The sequence below is a fragment of the Hemibagrus wyckioides genome, linkage group LG18 (genome assembly GCF_019097595.1).
Source record: "Hemibagrus wyckioides isolate EC202008001 linkage group LG18, SWU_Hwy_1.0, whole genome shotgun sequence".
Lineage (NCBI taxonomy): Eukaryota > Metazoa > Chordata > Actinopteri > Siluriformes > Bagridae > Hemibagrus > Hemibagrus wyckioides.
Window position 1 is genome coordinate 2106944 of NC_080727.1, and position 20557 is coordinate 2127500.

A 20557-nucleotide genomic window follows, 5' to 3' on the forward strand; every position below is an offset into this window, starting at 1 on the left:
AAAATCTGAGAGCAATTTGGATATGCTTAATTTGTCATGGATTTACTGAGTTTGTTTTTGCTATAATTATTATTTTAAATGAAGCTTGCATGTAAGAAATGAAGTCGCAATTAATCATATTTACTCCTGATGTTTCCTCATGATTTTGTTAGCTTGTGAGAAATATTCAGGGGTTTTTTTTCTGATTAACGTCACCGAAATGAGTCACAGTGAAGTTTTTTTTTTTTTACAGATTGCGCTCATCTCTGTGATATATTTATCTGTTTCTCAGACGTATCGTCCTTGATTTCCTCTGGAACACGTCTTCCATCTGTCGCTTGATGGCTATTTTTGTTTAGCAGAAAAATCCTGAATTCAAAGTCCTCCACGTCTCCTGCTGGGAAAGAGGAGAGGAAATGCTTCCGGCAGTCTTGCATACATTAAATTAGTTCAAAGCGAGGGCTGCTTTTAGTTTTCCAGCTTTGGTGATAACGATGACTTTAAATGATAGTTGCTTGCTTAGGTCACTCTGAGATCAGCTGCACAGCTTCCAGTCTGGAAACTCGGAGCTCTAATCCACATCAAACGAGTCCGTGCCCTTCCATCACCTTTACGAGCTCCATTAATGAGCTTCATACGCGGCGGCAGGTAACGTTTCCGGCTTTGAGTTCAGGCTTCATGAAAAAGTGACCTGTCGACAGGAAGCTCTCAGATCTTTTATCTCTGGTTAATGTTTATGGCTCTGGAACGCCGGCGCAGGTCACGCTACCACATGCGGAGCGCGTTTAAAAGGAAGAGGAAAGAGGTGGCGAGGTCACGGAGGTCATGAGCTGCTTTTGTTTAATGTGGATAATAATGGCTTCGCCTTTCACTGCGTTATTCATCAGGGCTTTCGGGGTGAAGACGTAATCTCACAAGGCCTTGCTGGGCATCTGATTCCAATTAGATTTCTCAGACAAACATCCTTGAATGTTATTAATAATCAATGATGGAGTGAAGCGGAGCTACTTTAACGACCCTGAACTGCTCATTTTCGCATAACATTATGAGAACGTTATAAGAACGCAAACTCTTCTTATTTTACACCAAAAATGACAATTGTTGTAGCTGAAGTGATTAAGGCGCTGGGTTGTTAAATGAAAGATCAGGGTTCAAGCTGCCACCGTTGTGCCCCTGAGCAAGTCCCTTAACCCTCTTCGTTAAGACCCTGGCTGACCATGCGCTCTGACCACAACTTCCAAAGCTGCGAAGAAAGAATTTCACTGTGCTGTAATGTAAATGTGACAATAATAAAGGCTTCGTCGTCTTCTTCTACTTCTTCTTCTTCTTCTAATTAAGTTATGACATCATATGACATCATATCTCATTTTTCATGATGTCATAAAACTTAAAGGTACAGCGTCTCCTCCGGCTGTTACAGAGCACTGACACTGGAGACTCCTTCCAGTTACGTCCTTTTTTATCAAATTTTAGTTACATTTAACGTTGAGGAAGTTTAACCAGGTCACAAGTTACCTCTTAGTTTATAGTCATTTTTCACCACTCTATCATTTTTTAATGAGACAAAAAATCTCTTCTGTCTGATGATGTCATAACTCTTAAAGGTACAGCGTCTCCTCAGAGTGCTGACACTGGAGACCATACATGTTGCATAACAGACTCCTTATAGAAAACGTACAGGATTTTGTGGCTCTCTAACCTTACAAGCCGCTCTCTACGAGCCGTGGCTATAGAAACAATAACGTATAAGAGCGAGCGCATGAGTTATCTATAAATCTGCTGCTGCAGAAAACCTTCTGACCAATCAGAATCCAGAACTCAGTGAGATGAGATGAGAAATGATAGACCGAACGAGAGAAAGAATTGTGTAGCAGGAAACGAGGAAAAGGAAGTTGAAAAAAGCTTTATTAATAGCAGTGTGGATTGTGAAGGCGGCGGTGATGATGTAAAGCGCGAAGGGTTTGGGCGAGTCGGATGCTGAGGAGGAATCAAAGAGTGGCTTAGAGAGCCGTGGAGCAGAAGCTGAAGGCATAACACACACTTTATCACCTTTAATACACACTGCAGTTACTCAGGCAGGAACACTGATGATATGTGTGTGTGTGTGTGTGTGTGTGTGAGACTGGAGCTGATTCTCCTGCGGGCTCGACGATGGATGGCTTCTGTTCTGGGTTCTGCTCTCAGCACCTACGGATACACACGACGCTGCTTTATTTAGCTTCCTTAGATTTGATCCTTTAGCGCACACACACACACACACACACACACACACACACACACAGTATGGATTAAAAGTTTTTTTTAGCTCTCCAAAATAACACAGGTGTATTTTAAGCTTCTAGAGCAATTCAATGTAGAAAAATAAAACAAAAATTATACATTTTTTAAAAATATGACACAAGTCTTCTCTCTGAAGATCCACAGCTGAGTTCAACATGAACTTCTTTTCTGTGTGATGTTTGATGAACCTTTTAAAACGCGCAATTTGTTGGAGAAGTAATATTTAAACTTGCTATAAATTTTAATTTTTTTTAAAAAAGCAACAACGTTAAAATGTTCGATTTCAACCAAATGGAGAAAAAAAAACAATCAAAATGACTTTGTTACCTGTCTAACAAACTTGCAAAAAAATAAAAAATAAATAAATAAAAAATTCAGTGACAGAAAACAAATGTTATTAATTACATTAACTACAAATCCAAGCATCAACATGAATAAAAAATATATTTAAATAAAAAAAAGAATAAAATAAAAAATTTAAATTGTAAGTTGACTTTTAAAATAGATAGAGAGATGGCAACCTTGTGTATTTCTTTAAATAAAATGAAAAATATTGACATTTTTTCCTCACAAAAGCTTCTTACTAATAACAAAAGAACAAAATAATTAAAACAAAAGAATATATAAATAAATATGAAATGAATTTTGTGTTTTTGACTTGACTATACACCGGTCAGCCATAACACTGTGAGCGATGACCGGTGAAGTGAATAAGACTGATGATCTCATCATGGCACCTGTTAGTGGGTGGGATATATTAGGCAGCAAGTGAACATTTTGTCCTCAAAGTTGATGTTAGAAGCAGGAAAAATGGACAAGTGTAAGGATTTGAGCGAGTTTGACCAAAAGGGCCAAATTGTGATGGCTAGACCACTGGATCAGAGCATCTCCAAAACTGCAGCTCTTGTGGGGTGTTCCCGGTCTGCAGTGGTCAGTATCTTTCAAAAGCAATCCAAGGAAGGAACAGTGGTGAACTGGCGACAGGGTCATGGGCGGTCAAGGCTCATTGATACACATGGGGAGCGAAGGCTGACCCGTGTGATCTGATCCAACAGACGAGTTACTGTTGATCAAATTGCTGAAGAAGTTAATGCTGGTTCTGATAGAAATGGGTCAGAATACACAGTGCAGGACGGGTCAGGTTTTGGCAAAGAAAGGGGACCAACACAATATTAGGCAGGTGGTCATAATGTTATGCCTGGCCAGTGTACAGATATCTGTTAACCTGAACGACATAAACCCTTAAAATGAACTCATATGACATGTTGTTGATTGTTGCTGTTTTCATCTTTCACCCATATACAGAATGTACTATATATATATGTAAACACAAATATATGACTGTCCTGGTGAAAATACAGGGTTGGACCGAGGATAGAAACAAAAACATAGAGTATAAACAGCAGCGTTGAGCTTATAGTCTGTTCCGGACGATTTGGGTAACATCTAATTTAACTCATTACTGCGTTCTTCCTCCTAAGCTAAGTGTGATAAATTAAAACCGGTGGACAGAAAACTGCTGGACGTTATCTTCCATGAGGAAATGCATGGAGGGTGTAGCTTACGGGATAAATGTGTTTGTTTTGAAGCACGAGAATGAGATCATGCTTCAAAAGTAATGGCACCATGTCATTTCTGCCAGGACATTTCAGAAATATTCTGAAATATTGCACTGGGAAGCTTGTGTCAGATTTTCTGGACATTTGTGTAGAGTTTGTGTTTCCTGGAGCTCATAGTGTTCTTCTGGTGTTCTGCAGGGTGCCATCTTCCTGCCGGGGAACCGTGTCATCGAGCATCCCAGCACCGGAGACGAAGCCGGCAAGTTTCTGTTCGAGGTCATTCCAGGTAAGATGAACAGCAAAACTCGCTAGGAATTTTAAATAGAGAGCATTCACAGAGGGAAAGTTCGACTCTAAGATGGAACGAAATTACAGAGTGGAACTGAACTGAAAGTTGATTCCGATGTTTATATTCCTGAGTGTTTACTTTTTTATTGTCCTTAAAGCATACCCTGGACTAGCATACGAGCTAAATGAGGTTTGTTACGACAGGAAAACACTAAAATGTTTAGTGCCGGAGGATTATATAAGCACTGGTTTAGGACTGTGAAGCAGGAAAAGCAAAAAAAAAAAAAAACATGCGGGAGAGACCTTAACCCTATCGGAACAGCCGAGTTTTTGGTTTCTGTGATTGATTTCAGGAGCCAGAGATAGTCCTGAGTGAGGATTGCAGACCTTTTCTTTTGGATTCAGAAGAACTTCTCTATTAGAATTAGGGATGTAGTGTCTTAGTGGTTAAAGCATGGCACCAATGATTGGAGGGTTATGAGTTTGAATTCCAGGTCCACCAAGCTGCCACTGCTGGGCCTTTGAGTAAGGCCATTAACCCTCAATTGCTCAGTTGTATAAAATGAGATAAAAGGTAAGTTGATCTGAATATGGGCATCTGCCAAATGTAAATGTAGATCACACTGTAGCCAATATCTTTGTTGGTGATCTGGTAGCCATTGGAGTAAGAACTGGCTTATTTCAAGGCCCAAGGAATAAAGTCCAGACAACAACCAAAACTGGCTTGATCTTGGGCGATGACTACAGATACATTTGCATTTACAGCATTTAACTTGTTTGATGAAAAGGCCACATGCTTGTTTGAAGACTACCAGTAGCTCAGATGTTTGCACAGAAGTTAATTCCATGCCTTGAATGCCAGAACATAAAAGAGCCAAGGGATGTTGGGTACAGTTGAGGATGGTGCAGGCAGGATGGGCCTGAAGGTGGGTGCTGGCTGAAGATTTTTAGATCAGATGCAGACAGCTACAGGAAACCAGTGGAGGAAAAATACCAATTGGGTGGTCTGGAAGAACTTGCCAGAAGACCTTGGAAGACCTGCCAGAATTTATGGTCCAGTTTTGAGATAACAAGGGACTGAACAAGCATCCATGTGGCCTTTGTGGACAGAAATAACCAGATCTTCATGATGAAACCTGTCAAGTCCATGATGTGTTGAGAGAAGGAGAGTCAATTGTCCAGGAGGTTGTGAGCATTGTCAGGTGGTACTGAACTGCACCAGTTGTATAAACTGTTTGGACGTTTGCTTAGAATCAGGATAGTGATGTCCAGACAAGTCTGAGTACCAAAATATTTCTTGGATGACCATATGATGGAACTGTATACACTGGCAACATAGAAGAACAGACATTAATATTCAATTCATGTCCTAGTCTGACCATTTCCATGACCTCATTCTGGACAATTCTTTAATTCTGCATGACGCTGAACCCAATCCAAGACTAAAACAGCAGTTCAGGGTTAAAGGTCTTGCTCAAGGACCAACAGTCCACTAGTCATGGGATTTGAGCTCCCATCCATCCACTCTCTAACAGAACCCTAACCTCTGAGCTACCAGATGTTTTCTGCATGCCTTATAGACTTCCTCTTCCTGTATTTGTTGGCTTATCTTGTAGCATCTGCTAAAGAAACTTCCAGAAGCTTTTTATTTTTCTCATAGCCAGTATCTGGAGGAGTGATGGAATGAAAGCAGGTGTTGGCTTGCACAGAAATCATCGTACACACACACACATTTGTAGCTGATTGGTACTCTTTTTATGGCCTTTTGTGTTACCTCTCATACTTTTACTTTTTCTTTAATGTATCCCATTTCACCTTTCATCTTCTTTCATCTTTCAATTGGTCGATATAGCGATGGAGCGATGGAATGCTTTTCATGGTGCTGGGGCAGTTTGTCCTTCACTGTGTCAGTCGATACGATGGTTCTGTGTGTGTGTGTTTGTGTGTGTGTGTGTGTGTGTGATAGCTTCAGGCTTGAAGTTCAGATTACCTTATTAACAGAACAAACTCTCCGCTTTGTCCCGTGAAAGTCACACAGCACAAACAGCTCTTTTTGTCCACCGGACGATTGGTAAGATTCGGATTATATTACCTTGACCTTGGGATGTTTGTGACATTCTTCAGTCTTGTCAGGACTCTGACCTTAATGAAAGAATCTCGTTGTTAATGTAGAGCTTTAGGATGACACACATCAACTTCTTCTGCCTTTAATTCACCTCAGACATGACAGTAAATGCCACGAGACATCCTTGTACTCCCGAGAGTTCCTCATACCAAAACCCTGTCTAAGTGTTTTTGTAACGCAACAGCAGATGTAAGATTATCAATACTGCGCCAGAAACATAAGGAACCGGAGATTTAAAACTGGCTTTTTGCCCTTTTGGAAGCACTGTGAGCCTCCCACTGGCCTGTCAGAGCGCCATGAAAAACTACACCAGCATGTGTAGGCATTGTTCTGCAGGTTGGTCCCGAAAGAGCTGAAAGAACATCTCCATATGCTCAAAGTTTTCAAAAGTGTGTGTGTGTCTGCTGTATTTTCTTGTTTGGTGACCAAGGCACATATGGTGTAGATAAAATAAGACTGAAGAAGTGCTAATGAATTATTACAGTGTTTGGCTAACTTGGATTTGGCTAAGTTTGGATAACTTCATTCCATTCCACCTTAGGAGACTAAATTGGTTCCATCTCGTAGCATATTTTATTAACTATACCTTTAAAAATATGTTAGATACAAATGATACCCAAGAAAATAAAACAGGATAACTGTTTCAAGGCTACAAAGATATCTGAGTAGCAAAACGTAGCATGTTAAACTAAAATTACCTCAGTGCATCGTTATTCGTTTAAAAATCATGCTAGTTAGCTAGTTTAGAAGCTACGTAGCCGCACTGCTTCACCCAAATCAGAGCATTTAACTTGATTACACCATCAAAAACATTTTAAAATACAAAAACTGACTAACATCTAGATCCTATCGGATATCATTCTGCTCTGCTATGTTCGGAGCTAGCGTCAAATGAAAACTAGCCACTCATTTGAGCTCATTAGCATTAGTCAGAATTAGCTTTTGTGTAAATGTTGTAAAATTTGCTCTAATTTTGGGTTGAATTTTGTCGGGTGCAAAAGTTTGTACACCCTTAGGACAACACTAAGGCTTTATGAGAGGTTTACGCTTCACAGATTTTATTATGAAATAAAAAATAAAAAATAAATTTATAGAAAGGTCAGGTGTGTTAGGGTATTATATTAAAATATTCAAAAAAAACAACAACATTTTTTTAGATAGTTATATAAATTTTAAATAAAACAACTTCTCATCAGGAATTAAAATTAATTCTTTTTCTGTTTATTTTTTTTAAATAATAGTTGGATATTTATCTAATAAATCCAAATCTTAATATTATTTCAATTACATTTATTTTCATATTTATTTTAACAAAATACAATTTTATTTTCGAATTTTTGATGCATAACATTGAAGCTTGAAACCTGGAAGAAAAGAGAAGGTGCAGCGGTGTGCGGCAAGCCTCACTAAATAACTGCAGTCCTTTGAATATGGATTTTTTTTTTGTAATGCTAAAAACAACCCCCTGATGCGGTCGATGCTCCGAGGATCTTCTTACCATCATGACTGAGCTGCAGAAGACGGAGGAATGAAGGAGGAAGTGAGAAGTGTGTTTGTGTTATGAGGGAAGCACCTGCTGAGTGAGGAACAGAGCTGAGAAATCGATGCCGTCCTGTCGAGCGTGAAGGAGTTATTAATGAGACGGTAATGGACTTCTTATTAATCACGCTCATTTCATCTGCTTAGTGAGGCGACATTTATTGAGACATCTTTAAATCTCTCTCTCTCTGTCTCTCTCTCTCTCCGTTTCTCTCTCTCTCGCTGTCTCTCTCTCTCTTTTTCTCTCTCTCTCTCTCTGTCTCTCTCTGTCCTGGCTTCTCGTCTGTGGTCTCAAACCTTCAGTTCTATAGATTTACCTTCACATTTAAACCCATTACATTTATACAGGTTGGTTTTTGAAGGTCAGTAGCGGTGATTCGGATCCCTGACCCCTGCACTTAAGTTCATTTGTTACAAAAGCATGTGATTTTGCGAGTTTTTGCTGCAACAAAACAATTGATTACTTTAAATATAGAAAATTCCAACTAAAAATACACAAAAAATTCGAAACAAAATCCAAACAAAAATACACAAAATGATTCTCTAGAGTAGATGACGCTGATGTTAATACACTTTATATTTTATTTGATTTATTTTCAAAATCTTGCTTTTGTGATGCGATTTTCTGCCGAAAAACACGGATTTGTCAATGTTTGCATTAATTTATTCATCACTTCAGGATTATGATTGAATTCATAGTTCAAAATCATAAAGAATTAAATTCTTATTATTTATGCAATGCCACACAAAGCTGTTTAATAAGAAATACATTTTTAAATTATAAAAAATAAAAAGTAAAAAAAAAAATATATATATATATATATAATTTATAAAATATTATATTAATTATTATTATTTATAAAATAATATATGTATATAATATATATTAATTAATTAATAATAAATGGTGAATTTGGAAATTTTACATAGAGTGACAAATAAAATATTTAATATGACAAATAAAAATATTTTTTTTATATTTAACATGACAAAAAGGTATTAATAATAAATTAATTAAATTTATTAAACAAGTAAATAACAAATTAATTAATTCATTAATTTATTGTTTATTTATTTTATTTATTAAATAAATTCTCTTAATTTATCTCTCTTAATAAATCTCTTCTTGTAACTAAATCTTTTTTTAATTATAAAAAAAATACTTGGCAAAAAAGTTAAAAATTATACAAATAATTAGTAATAATTAAGTAAAATTTTCTGTGAGGTGTGTGTATGATGTTTGTTCTTTTTATGGAAGGAGTCTCCAGTGTCAGGAAGGAACAAAACTAAAAAATTTCAGCTTCAGGATGTTCCTTGTTTTGAATAAAATTAGAGAATAAACATTTCTCCACTCGAACCTTCTCCCTCGTTCTCCTCGACATCGTTACAACGTTTGAAGGAGAAGAAAAGGTCGATGTTGAAGGATCTGAGGACCGCGGCTGGTTTTCCAGAGTCCTGCTGCATCCAGCTTCCTGTCTGAAACAAAGCAGACGTGATACGCTATCGAAAAGTCCACAGCGCGTCGCGCGGCTATCGGCTTCACCTCTGCTAGCGTTTCTCTGTTAGCATGTTTACTCACGGATCAGCCAGTTCAAGGCTGCAGCTGTGGGGACGTGTGGGTGGAGTTTCTTAAGGGTTTGGAACGTAGCAAGCGCTAGTTTTGTCGTTCATGTAGAGCACGAGGTTTTTATTTTCAGATCAAAAAAGTACAACACATAATACTAACGCTATTCTTTTGTTCAAAGAATAGCAAACAATCACTACACAATAATTAACACACAGGAATGTGTAAGATTAGCAAAATGTGCTAATCAAAAGTGTATGCTAGCTACGTACATGTACCAGAGGCACTGATGATCTCTCCTTCCATAGATAGATAGATAGAGAGAGAGAGAGAGAGAGAGAGAGAGAGAGAGATAAATGATGGACAGAAAGAACAGTGAGATAGAAACGAGAGCGAAAGATCAGAAAAATGTTTGTTGCTTGTTGATGATGATGTTAGCGTGCGGTGTATGATGTTAGCAAGAAAGAAAGAAAGAACAGATAGAAAAGAGATAGATAGATAGATAGATAGATAGATAGATAGATAGATAGATAGATAGATAGATAGATAGATAGATAGATAGATAGATAGAAAAGAGACAGAGAGATGAGAATTGATAAGATTTTGAAAGGAAATTGAAGGTTTTAAAGGAAAACAAACATGTCATATGTTTGTCATGGCAGTTACACACACACACACACACACGCACACACACACACACACACACACACACACACACACGCACACACACACACACACACACGCACACACACACACAGTGGCGTGACGGTGTGAATGTGTGGTTATAAAACAGCGGCAGTTTCAGTCTCCGGCTCTGAAGACGCTCCTCTTCATCCCTCCTGCCGCGAGTCAGGACTTTTTATTGCCTTATTACTTCTGCCTCGTTAATCTGCACTCGACTGAACAGGAAAGTTATTAGAGATAATTAACCTCCAGAGACTCATGTTCATACAGTCAGATATCATCAGAGTGGAGAAAATGAGAGAACTAGATAGATAGATAGATAGATAGATAGATAGATAGATAGATAGATAGATAGATAGATAGATAGATAGATAGATAGATAGATAGATAGATAGATAGATAGACATCCATCACATCTACACATCCACCACATCCACATTATCCACCATGTCCACCACCTCCACATTATCCACCCCGTCCACCACCTCCACATTATCCACCTCGTCCACATTATCCACCCCATCCATATTATCCACCTTGTCCACATTATCCACCACATCCACCACACCCTGTCCACATTACCCACCCTGTCCACATTACCCACCATGTCCACATTATCCACCATGTACACATTATCCACCCCATCCACCACACCCTGTCCACATTACCCACCAAGTCCACATTATCCACCATGTCCACATTGTCCACCACGTCCACATTATCTACCACGTCCACCACATCCACCATGTCCACTACATCCACCACATCTATTATGTCCACATTATCCACCATGTCCACATTATCCACCCCGTTCACCATGTCCACATTATCCACCCCGTCCACATCATCCACCACATCCACCATGTCCACTACATCCACCCCGTCCACCAGGTCCACCTTATCCACCACATCCAACACATCCACATTATCTACCACGTCCACTACATCCACCACATCTACTACATCCACCACATCATTCACATCTTCCATGTTCACCACATCCACCTGTCACATACCGAGTTCTGATTAATCCCTCTGCCTATAACTGCTCATAAACTCTTTTACTCAGCATATCAGAGACAGAACTCAAAAGTTCTGAAACACAGCATTCTGTGATGGATCCACTCAGGAGCAGGTGCATAGCTCCGTGAACGTTGAGATGTTTAGACATTGATTCAGCTTCTTTTCGGCTCTCACACAGTTCCTTCTCCTTCTCGTACAAAGACCGCTCTCATTCCTGCACCTCAGCTTCCTGTTCCATCTCCCGGTTCTGGACATAATGAGACGTTTTGTGTTGGTGACATTTGGGAATATGACTTATCCAAGCCACTATGTGAAATTTTAGCGAGAATAAAGTGGTCATATAAAGATTCCCAGGCAGCCAGAAAGAATGTTTTTAGTCATTCCTCTTGGTTTTTGAGGGTGTTGAGGCGATGCCTCGTCTTCCTCGGCATTCGCTTCCTTTCACTGCAATACAAGAGGGAGCTTAAAGACCAGGAGGAAAAAAGAAATGAAGAGAAATGAGAGGAAAAAGCCAACAAACAAATTCCACAGTGCTAAATCTGCCCAGTGAGCTGCTGACACACACACACAGAGGGCTGGGACGGAGCCGAAGGACCATCTGGGTGTTTTTGGCCTTTGAGACACTGAGAATCCTCTATTCTTGGTGTCCTAGCTCCTATCGGGGGACTGGACCGGGTCCAGGTATGTGTGTGTGTGTGTGTGTGTGTTACTGTGTGTGTAGGAGTTCACCTTGGGTGTGAAACACACCGGATTCACACTCATCCTGACCGGCCTCCTCTCAACAGAAGCCTGTTAGCAGGACGAGCCTCAGAGCCAAGACTGGGGCCGTGTTTCTGAACACAAAGGAGTGAAAGAGGGAAAGAGGGAGGAGCACCGCTTAACCTTTTTATCAAAAAAGTAAATAAATAAATAAACAACTTGTAAAGCTGTGATTCTCACACACCTCCAGGGACTGAATCATTTTATTAGGGGTCCAAGCACCGAATGTGCTAGATAGGGTTGCCATGTCTACAAAAATCAAGTCACAGAATCAAACTCTTCTCTTCTCTTCTCTTCTCTTCTCTTCTCTTCTCTTCTCTTCTCTTCTCTTCTCTTCTCTTCTCTTCTTTTTGTTTCTTCTCTTCTCTCCTTTTTGTTTCTTCTCTTCTCTTTTCTTCTCTTCTCTTTTCTTCTCTTCTCTTCTCTTCTGGAAGTCTTTACACTAAATTGCGGAGCGTATCTGTGGGGATTAGTGATCATTCAGCTAGGAGATCAAACTCTGATGGTCAGGATGTTGACTCCAGTTCCGGTTCATCCTAAAGGTTTTGAGTCAGAGTCAGGGCTCTGTGCAGGACACTCATGGTTCTTCACTCCATCCTTCATGTTCTCCACACCATGCCTTCATGGAGCTCGGGGTTTTGTGCACAGGAGCAGTGTCATGTCTGGATCAAGTTTTCCAGTGAAGAGAAGTTATAAAGCTAGTGTGTACGACTTTATGGGTGTGAAGGCCAGAGGAACCTTGGAGGAACATCTACTGATGTGTATTAACTAAACCACCAGGGATGTGCTGTACAATCTCCAGATCTCCAGTGTTCCTCCTAGTTCTACGTCATATAATAACATTATAATCTAATGAACTAGCCAGGAGCCGTATTAGCGTATTATTAGCATAGGTGCATGTCAGTGATATTTGAGTGCCTTTAATTCCTTTCGAGGTTGTAAAGGAGCAGATCTGTGCCCTTTCCACCTTCAGGCATGTTCCTGAACCTGATTAGCGGGCTAATTCATCCATCTTGTACATAGCCTCTCTCTTGCTAGTCAGTGTAGTGAGCAGTTTCAGCAAGAGTTACACAAGCTCCTGATCTGTCCTCCATAATGCGGCAGATTAAATGTGTTTAATCTAATTCGTATCACGTATTTAAAACATCCATCGCTTAAAAAAACCCCTCTGCTCTCCAGTGGAGAACCCCTGCTGGAAGCTGATGCTAGCACTTTTCCAGCTCTCTGTACTGCTCCCAGTCTGAAAGTCCAGTGTCTTCATCAACTTTAAAGAACTTTCATCAGTTATCAGAAGCAGGCCATCGAGGAGCATCAACTCTTTTGAAGTTCAGCAGGAGGAGAGGGCTGGAGCAGCTGGAGCAGCTGGAGCTCGGAGTTTTCAGCCTGAAGGTTAAATCAGAGCTTACTGATTATTGATTCTTAGAGTCACAAATCTCCATCTGCTGCAGTTTAGTCCCTAATGAAGCCTGGACACAGAGGAAGCTCTCGGGTCAGTGATCAGGATCTGTCTGGATTTAATCAGCGATTAAACAAACAAACAAAACAAAACTGAATAGCAGCAATTTGAGAAAATACATCTCAAACAAGATTCCAGCATTACAGAAATAATTTATCATCATCATCATCATCATCAGAAAGAAAGAAAGAAAGAAAAAATGGAAGGACAAGATAGATAGATAGATAGATAGATAGATAGATAGATAGATAGATAGATAGATAGATAGATAGACACAGAGGCATAGACAGACCGATAAATAGATAAACAAACACTCAAACAGACAGACAGACAGATAGAGACAGATGGATAAACAGACAGACAAATAAACAGACAGATAGATACACAGACAGACAGATGGATAAACAGACAGACAGACAGAACTTCTGAAAAGAACCAATTAATTATTTGATTTCTTTTAAAATTAGCTTTTGTATTTTTTTATTTTTAATATTAATAAATATTGTGATAAACATTCTTAGATCTATTTCTCATCATCCTCGAGGTTTAACAAATAAAAAATATAAAGCAATCGTCTCGTGTGTGATATTTAAACCTGCTGAAGAATCACTTGTTGACCTTGAAGTCCAGAGCGACCTTCTTCCTCCAATAACATGACTCCAGCGCCTCCCAGTGGCTAAGGGAACAATTACAACAACAATGCAGTCTGTCCAAGAGTGGACTCAGAAAACCTCGTGCTGCGGTACAGGCTACAGGAAGTCCGGCTATTGACTGATTCTGTCTATAAACACAACCTGTGTGTGTCTGTGTGTGTGTGTGTCTGTGTGTGTGTGTGTGTGTGCAGATAAATAAATAAATAAACAAATAAATAACTAAATAAATAATACAGAAAGAGACACAGAAGAAGAAACAAAGTAAAAATGAAGGTGAGAGCTCTCGTGAGAACAGAAGGCTCTTTCTCAGTGTCCTCGAGATCAAGAAAGATCAAACATTTCTCATATCAAAAGCCCATTTTCAATGCGATAAAAAATTTGTGCACACTCCAGCAATTTGAGTTGCATTCCAACATTCCAGAAATAAAGAATACACTTACTTTGTGTTCAGAAGTTTTAAAATTGTACATTGTATAAAAACCTGATCGTTAAAATCACGAGCCTCAGTCATTAGCTACATATAAAGTATGAATCGGTTTAATAACTGTTCATTACTGTTAAAATAAAATAACACTGATATCCATGAGAGTCTCTGACTTTAACACATCAGTGCTGAAGGTGATGGAGGACAACACCAGACATCAGAAGATCTGTTGAAAGCCAGTCCATCAGACTCCTCTGATGTCGTATTGACCACGGTGACCACTGAGCAGCTTTCATGTTTTACGCTTGAAGAATAAAGGTGTGTGCAAGGCTTCCACCTGCTCCAGTGTTTTTCTGTTATTATTTTTCTCTACAACTTCCTATTTTCATATGGTTCTATTTAAACATATACATACATAATGTTATACACCGGTCAGCCATAACACACTGAGCAGAAGGTGAAGTGAATAAGACTGAGTATCTCCTCATCATGGCACCTGTTAGTGGGTGGGATATATTAGGCAGCAAGTCAACATTTTGTCCTCAAAGTTGATGTTAGAAGCAGGAAAAATGGACAAGCGTAAGGATTTGGGTGAGTTTGACCTAAAGGTCCAAATTGTGATGGCTAGACCACTGGATCAGAGCATCTCCAAAACTGCAGCTCTTGTGGGGTGTTCCCGGTCTGCAGTGGTCAGTATCTATCAAAAGTGGTCCAAGGAAGGAACAGTGGTGAACCAGTGACAGGGTCATGGGAAGGCTCATTGATGCACGTGGGGAGTGAAGGCTGGCCGGGCTGGGCTAGGAGTGTGGTTCGATCCAACAGACGAGCTACTGTTGCTCAAATTGCTGAAGAAGTTAATGCTGGTTCGTATAGAAATGGGTCAGAATACACAGTGCAGGACGGGTCAGGGCTGTTTTGACAGCGAAAGAAGGACCAATATTAGGCAGGTGGTCATAATGTTATGCCTGATCTGTGTATTATTATATGTACATGATATTATATGTACATAAACCACATCCAGGTCATGTTAGTTCCTGTTCTCGTTTACCTTACAGAAGCTACTTATAGTGATTTTCTCAGCAGCGTCTCTCTTTTTAAAGTTAATACGTCGTGTAGATTCAGAGAAACCTCTTTATAGAGAGACACAAAGCTTAAAACAAGGTTTTTTATGTTTATCCCCACAGACTGCAATCAGCAGGAGCCAATCAACTATTGTGTGTGTCTCCAGTTTGGCTGGAATGAAAGTCTGCAGATACACCAGCCCTAAGTGGATAAGATAGAAAAACCCTGACTAAAGCCTACAGCTTTACCTCTGTACTGTATCTACATTTATACAGCTTTATAATCTGTTTGATATTTTGAGCTTTCATTTGACTCCTAGTTTGATTCTTCGAATCCTTATTTGATTGCTTGATTCCTGGCTCAATTATTTGATTCCTAGTTTGATTGCCTTTTCAATTCTTTCATTACAGGTTTGATTTGATTCTGGGATTCCCAGGTTGATTCTTTGAGTCCCAGTTTTATTCTTTGAATCCCAGTTTGATTCCTTGATTCCAGATTTGATTCTTGGATTCCTAGCTTCATTTCTTGATTTCTAATTTGATTTCTAGTTTCCACTATGTGATCCCGAATTTGATTCGATTCCTAGTTTGATTCTTAGGTTGATCTTTCGATTTGCTCATTTGATTCTTTGATTCCTCATCTGATTCTTTGTTTCCTCATTTGATTCTTTGATTCCTCATTTGATTCCTGATTTGGTTTGTTTTCCTTTGATTCATAGTTTGAGTCTTTGATACCTCAGACTTTTAAACCAAACGTCATCTTGCAGAAAACTCGAAATGGCCATAAAAGTCTCTGTGAATGAACTGTTGCTATAGAAACAATAACATATCAGAATGCTTCAATATAGACCTGCGCTCCTGTCAGAGCTGCTGCTGTAGAGAACTAATCAACACCTAACGACCAATCAGAGCCCAGAATAAAACTATATACTGAATCTACGGAGGAGATGAAAGACGCTACAGAACTTCATCTTGCCTCTTTGTGAAAAAGCTGCGCACTGGCTAGAGCTAATTAGCTTAACATTTGTGAAAGATGCAAATAAATTGCATGCTAACGCTAAGTGTGAGTGTGAGGGGACGCTAATTTGTCACAGTAAATCGTTTCCAGTAACCGAAGCATTTATTAGAGCAGGGAAAGTGAAAGATGTTGAGTTTCCTGAACACACTGTTTCATTTCGAAAGAAAAATGTCATGTTGTTTTTAGCGCTGCTGTTCCTGACCTTTAGGCGCTAATGAGAAACCGGGAACCGAGAAGGAATACCGATTCATTCTAAGCGTTGGCTTTATATAATTCATGAATATATAATTAATGCATGTTATTAGTTTTCAGAGCCAGAGGGAAAAGCAGTTCAGCTCCTGCCGTCAGATCTGAACAGCAGTGTTGGAGCTACAGAGCGACAGAAGCTCAGAAACCTGAACAATTAGCTACTTAATAAAACAGCCAATAAAACAAAGTAAAGACTTTCTGTAGCTGGACAAAATCTTTAGATTAAATACTAAAGATAAAAACAATTAGATTAATTTGCTCACGGAATGTTATGCTAACTGTTAGATAGCTAGCATAGTTCCTGTATCAACAGTTTTTATTTTAAAGAATAAATAAAAAGAAAATGCAGTAAATGTAAATAAATAAAGCAAATAAAAAAGAAAAAATGCAATAAATGTTTTAAATTTAATTTAAAACATGACAATCTGTATAAATAATCAGTTTTTTGAGAACTGAGCAAAAACATATTGACATCTGGAATGGTGCTGCATTTATTTATTTATTTATTTATTTATTTATTTTTTGAAGGAGCTACACCAGGTCCTCCCTCTCTTGTAAACATGTACAGATCTCATAAATGTGAATTAGTGCTAAACTCAGACATTTCAGGGTTTTACATCATGTGTGTAGCTGCGGAACTCGCTGATTTATCTTCATTAATGCTAAGAAAAAATTAAGACTAAAAAATAATCGAAGGAAAAAAGAGAGGGAAAATGTCACATTTTGCACTGACTAACATTAAAGCTCTACTCTGCCCCCTTGTGGTCATTTATCCATTAAACAGTAAAGATTTCCATTCCAAACTCTGAAGATGTTTGTCTAAAAATTCAAGACTCCGCCTCCTTCCCCAGCATGCCACCTCGGTAACGATCCTCATCCCGGTCTGTTCTCTATAAAGGCCGTCGCTAATAAGACGGAGGAGCGTAATTTCAGCAGGAACACCAGGCTGCTGAGTGACGAGTGTCCTGCAGCTCCGATGTCTAATTTCCCGTCTTACCAGCTGCCTGATTTTCTGACAAACACCTTCCATGAACCAGATGTTCACCTGAGAACGTTTCAGAGACGAAACCTTGCTGCTGCCTGAGAAACTGTGAGGAACATACTGCAGACTAATCATTATCTGCTCCCACCTGCTGGCAGGGAAATGGTGCTCGTCAGGGGCACGGGAGACTTCCGAGCAGAGTTAGCATGATAATGAACCTAGCAGGGGATTTAGCGCTGCGTCATTAATTACCGCAGCGCTAGGATTCTGAACCTGAGCAGGAGGTTTTGTAGATTTAACACATGCTTTCTCAAAATAGGATCCGGTTTAGACAGGGCAGGAATCTGGATAAACGTTAGCTAATGGAGCGAGAGCACAGGGCCGAGGGTGGAGACTGGAGGAGGAGGAGATGAGTGGATTTTATTAAAAATCTGGAAGTTTCACATGTGGAAATATTACAAAAAATTGACAAATAGATCCATTTTCCAGAAAACACTGTCATCAAAGTGTTTACCATCATCATCATCATCACTTATTTTTTTTATTTCTCAAAACAGTAACTCTAATATCGTGTTGTTCATCTTCATCATCATCTTTATCATCATCTTCATCATTATCCTAATCATTATTATCTTCTTCATTATCTTCATCATCATCATCCTTGTCATCTTCATCATCATCTTTTTCTGCATCATTATCATAATCATTGTTATCTTTATCATTATCTTCACCACCATCATCATTGTCATCATCTTAATCATCATCATCATCATCAGTAATTATCTGTAACTTTTAAACTAGATGAATACTTAAAAAAAACTCATCAGTAATATTCTGCTTTACTTTGACTGGTTTTGTCCACCCGAGTCCAGCACATTGTCTGAAACTGAGCCGGTGTAAACTGTGACGTCTGACCGATGGACAGTGTGTGTCATGTGATATGAGGCTGAGACGGACGGATCCAGATGTGATTCTTATAATAAAATCCAAAAACAAAGCAGAAAGAGAAAAATGAAGGGTAATTGTGTGTGTGTGTGTGTGTGTGTGTGTGTGGTGTATTCTGGGAAATGGAGTTATGGAATGGAATAAATTAGCATCTTAAATCTGATGTCATCCTTTTAATACTCAGATTTTATTCCTGCCTGTAGACGGGTTAGGGTGAATCCTATGAAGAGTCGAGGTTAATGAGTGTGTGTGTGTGTGTGTGTGTGTGTGTACAGTAGGATAAACGAGTTCATGAGCAGAAAACTCAGACGTTTACATAATGTGCTAGCCGATCTGGAGGCCTCTGTCTGCCACACAGAGTTCTCACACCTCCAGCGCTCGGCTCACGTCACCACACATTTCACACGTGGCTGAATTCCCGGGGGTGAAGTGGACGCTGTTATAGGGTCACTACACCGGAATGTGTTCACAAGATGTAATAAGGTGTCTATAATGCAGTACGTGCGGTATAATGCACCGGAAAGAGTCGGTGGATTAGTTGAAGCTCCACAGGATTTAAAGACACAGGAAGTCAGCACGATGTTCCTTTTCCCTCAGTTCATGCTCGGTGTCTTGGCTTGAGATCCGATGCTAATAGCTAACGAGTTGCTAGAGGATGCTTATAGCCTGTAATAACTGCTCTATATGATCGCCACGCACTTGAAGAACACTTTCAAGTCGTCAAACTGTTTCTTGAAGAAAATAAAGATGTATATTGACAATTACATGTATAATGCCTTATTAATGCATTCATAACATAACACAATACTAAACCTTTCTCTTATTGACGTTTATAATGCTTTATAAAGTATACGCTGAGTTCTCTATTTATTATACAAATTACTTTGTTAGTGACAACTAAACCTTATGGAGCTTATTAGAATGTATTAGTGTAGTGGGTTTATAATGCTTCATAAAACCTTCTTCTCTTAGACTTGATGTTAATAATGCTCAATGAAGTCGGCTCTAATGATTATGTATATATATATATATATATATTACATAAGTAATAAGGTGTCTATAATCCAGTATATTTATCCCTAATGCTTATGAAGCTTAATATAATATACCTTTATGTCTCTACCTCTGACACTGGACCACACACTGCTTATAACCTGGTAATTCCCTACATAGGATGTATTATAAATACACCAAAAAGATTATAATTGTCATAAACACTTATAAAGGTGAGATTTATGCTCCGTTATTTATGCCTTATAGACGCCTTATGAGGTGTTCAGAAGGCACTTCATTAGAGACTAAGACACTACATTAAGCCTTCATAACCTGTTTATAAGCAAATCAGATATGTGTGTGATAGAGTGCGTGTGATAGTGTGTGTGTGACAGAGTGTGTGTGTGTGACAGAGTGTGTATGTGTGACAGTGTGTGTGTGTGTGTGTGACAGAGTGTGTGTGTGTGTGTGAGACAGAGTGTGTGTGTGTGTGTGTGTGACAGTGTGTGTGTGTGTGACAGAGTGTGTGTGACAGAGTGTGTGTGTGTGTGTGTGACAGTGTGTGTGTGTGTGTGTGTGTGACAGTGTGTGTGTGACAGAGTGTGTGTGTGACAGAGTGTGTGTGTGTGTGTGTGTGACAGTGTGTGTGTGTGTGTGAGACAGAGTGTGTGTGTGTGTGACAGTGTGTGTGTGACAGAGTGTGTGTGTGTGACAGTGTGTGTGTGTGTGACAGAGTGTGTGTGTGTGACAGTGTGTGTGTGTGTGTGACAGAGTGTGTGTGTGTGACAGTGTGTGTGTGTGTGTGTGTGACAGTGTGTGTGTGACAGAGTGTGTGTATGTGACAGTGTGTGTGTGTGTGTGTGTGTGTGTGACAGAGTGTGTGTGTGTGTGTGTGTGTGACAGTGTGTGTGTGACAGAGTGTGTGTGTGTGTGTGACAGAGTGTGTGTGTGTGTGACAGTGTGTGTGTGTGTGTGT

At 39.3% G+C, this 20557-nt stretch overlaps 1 protein-coding gene across 1 annotated transcript in view; it reads left to right on the top strand.

Moving 5' to 3' along the window:
- The window catches only part of arhgap24 (Rho GTPase activating protein 24), an 81445-nt gene that overhangs the window by 28922 nt on the left and 31966 nt on the right, over nt 1–20557 (top strand). The window contains exon 3 of the mRNA XM_058414732.1: nt 4017–4104. Within this exon, the coding sequence (XP_058270715.1) occupies nt 4017–4104 (88 nt within the window). The remainder of the gene's footprint in view (nt 1–4016; nt 4105–20557) is intronic.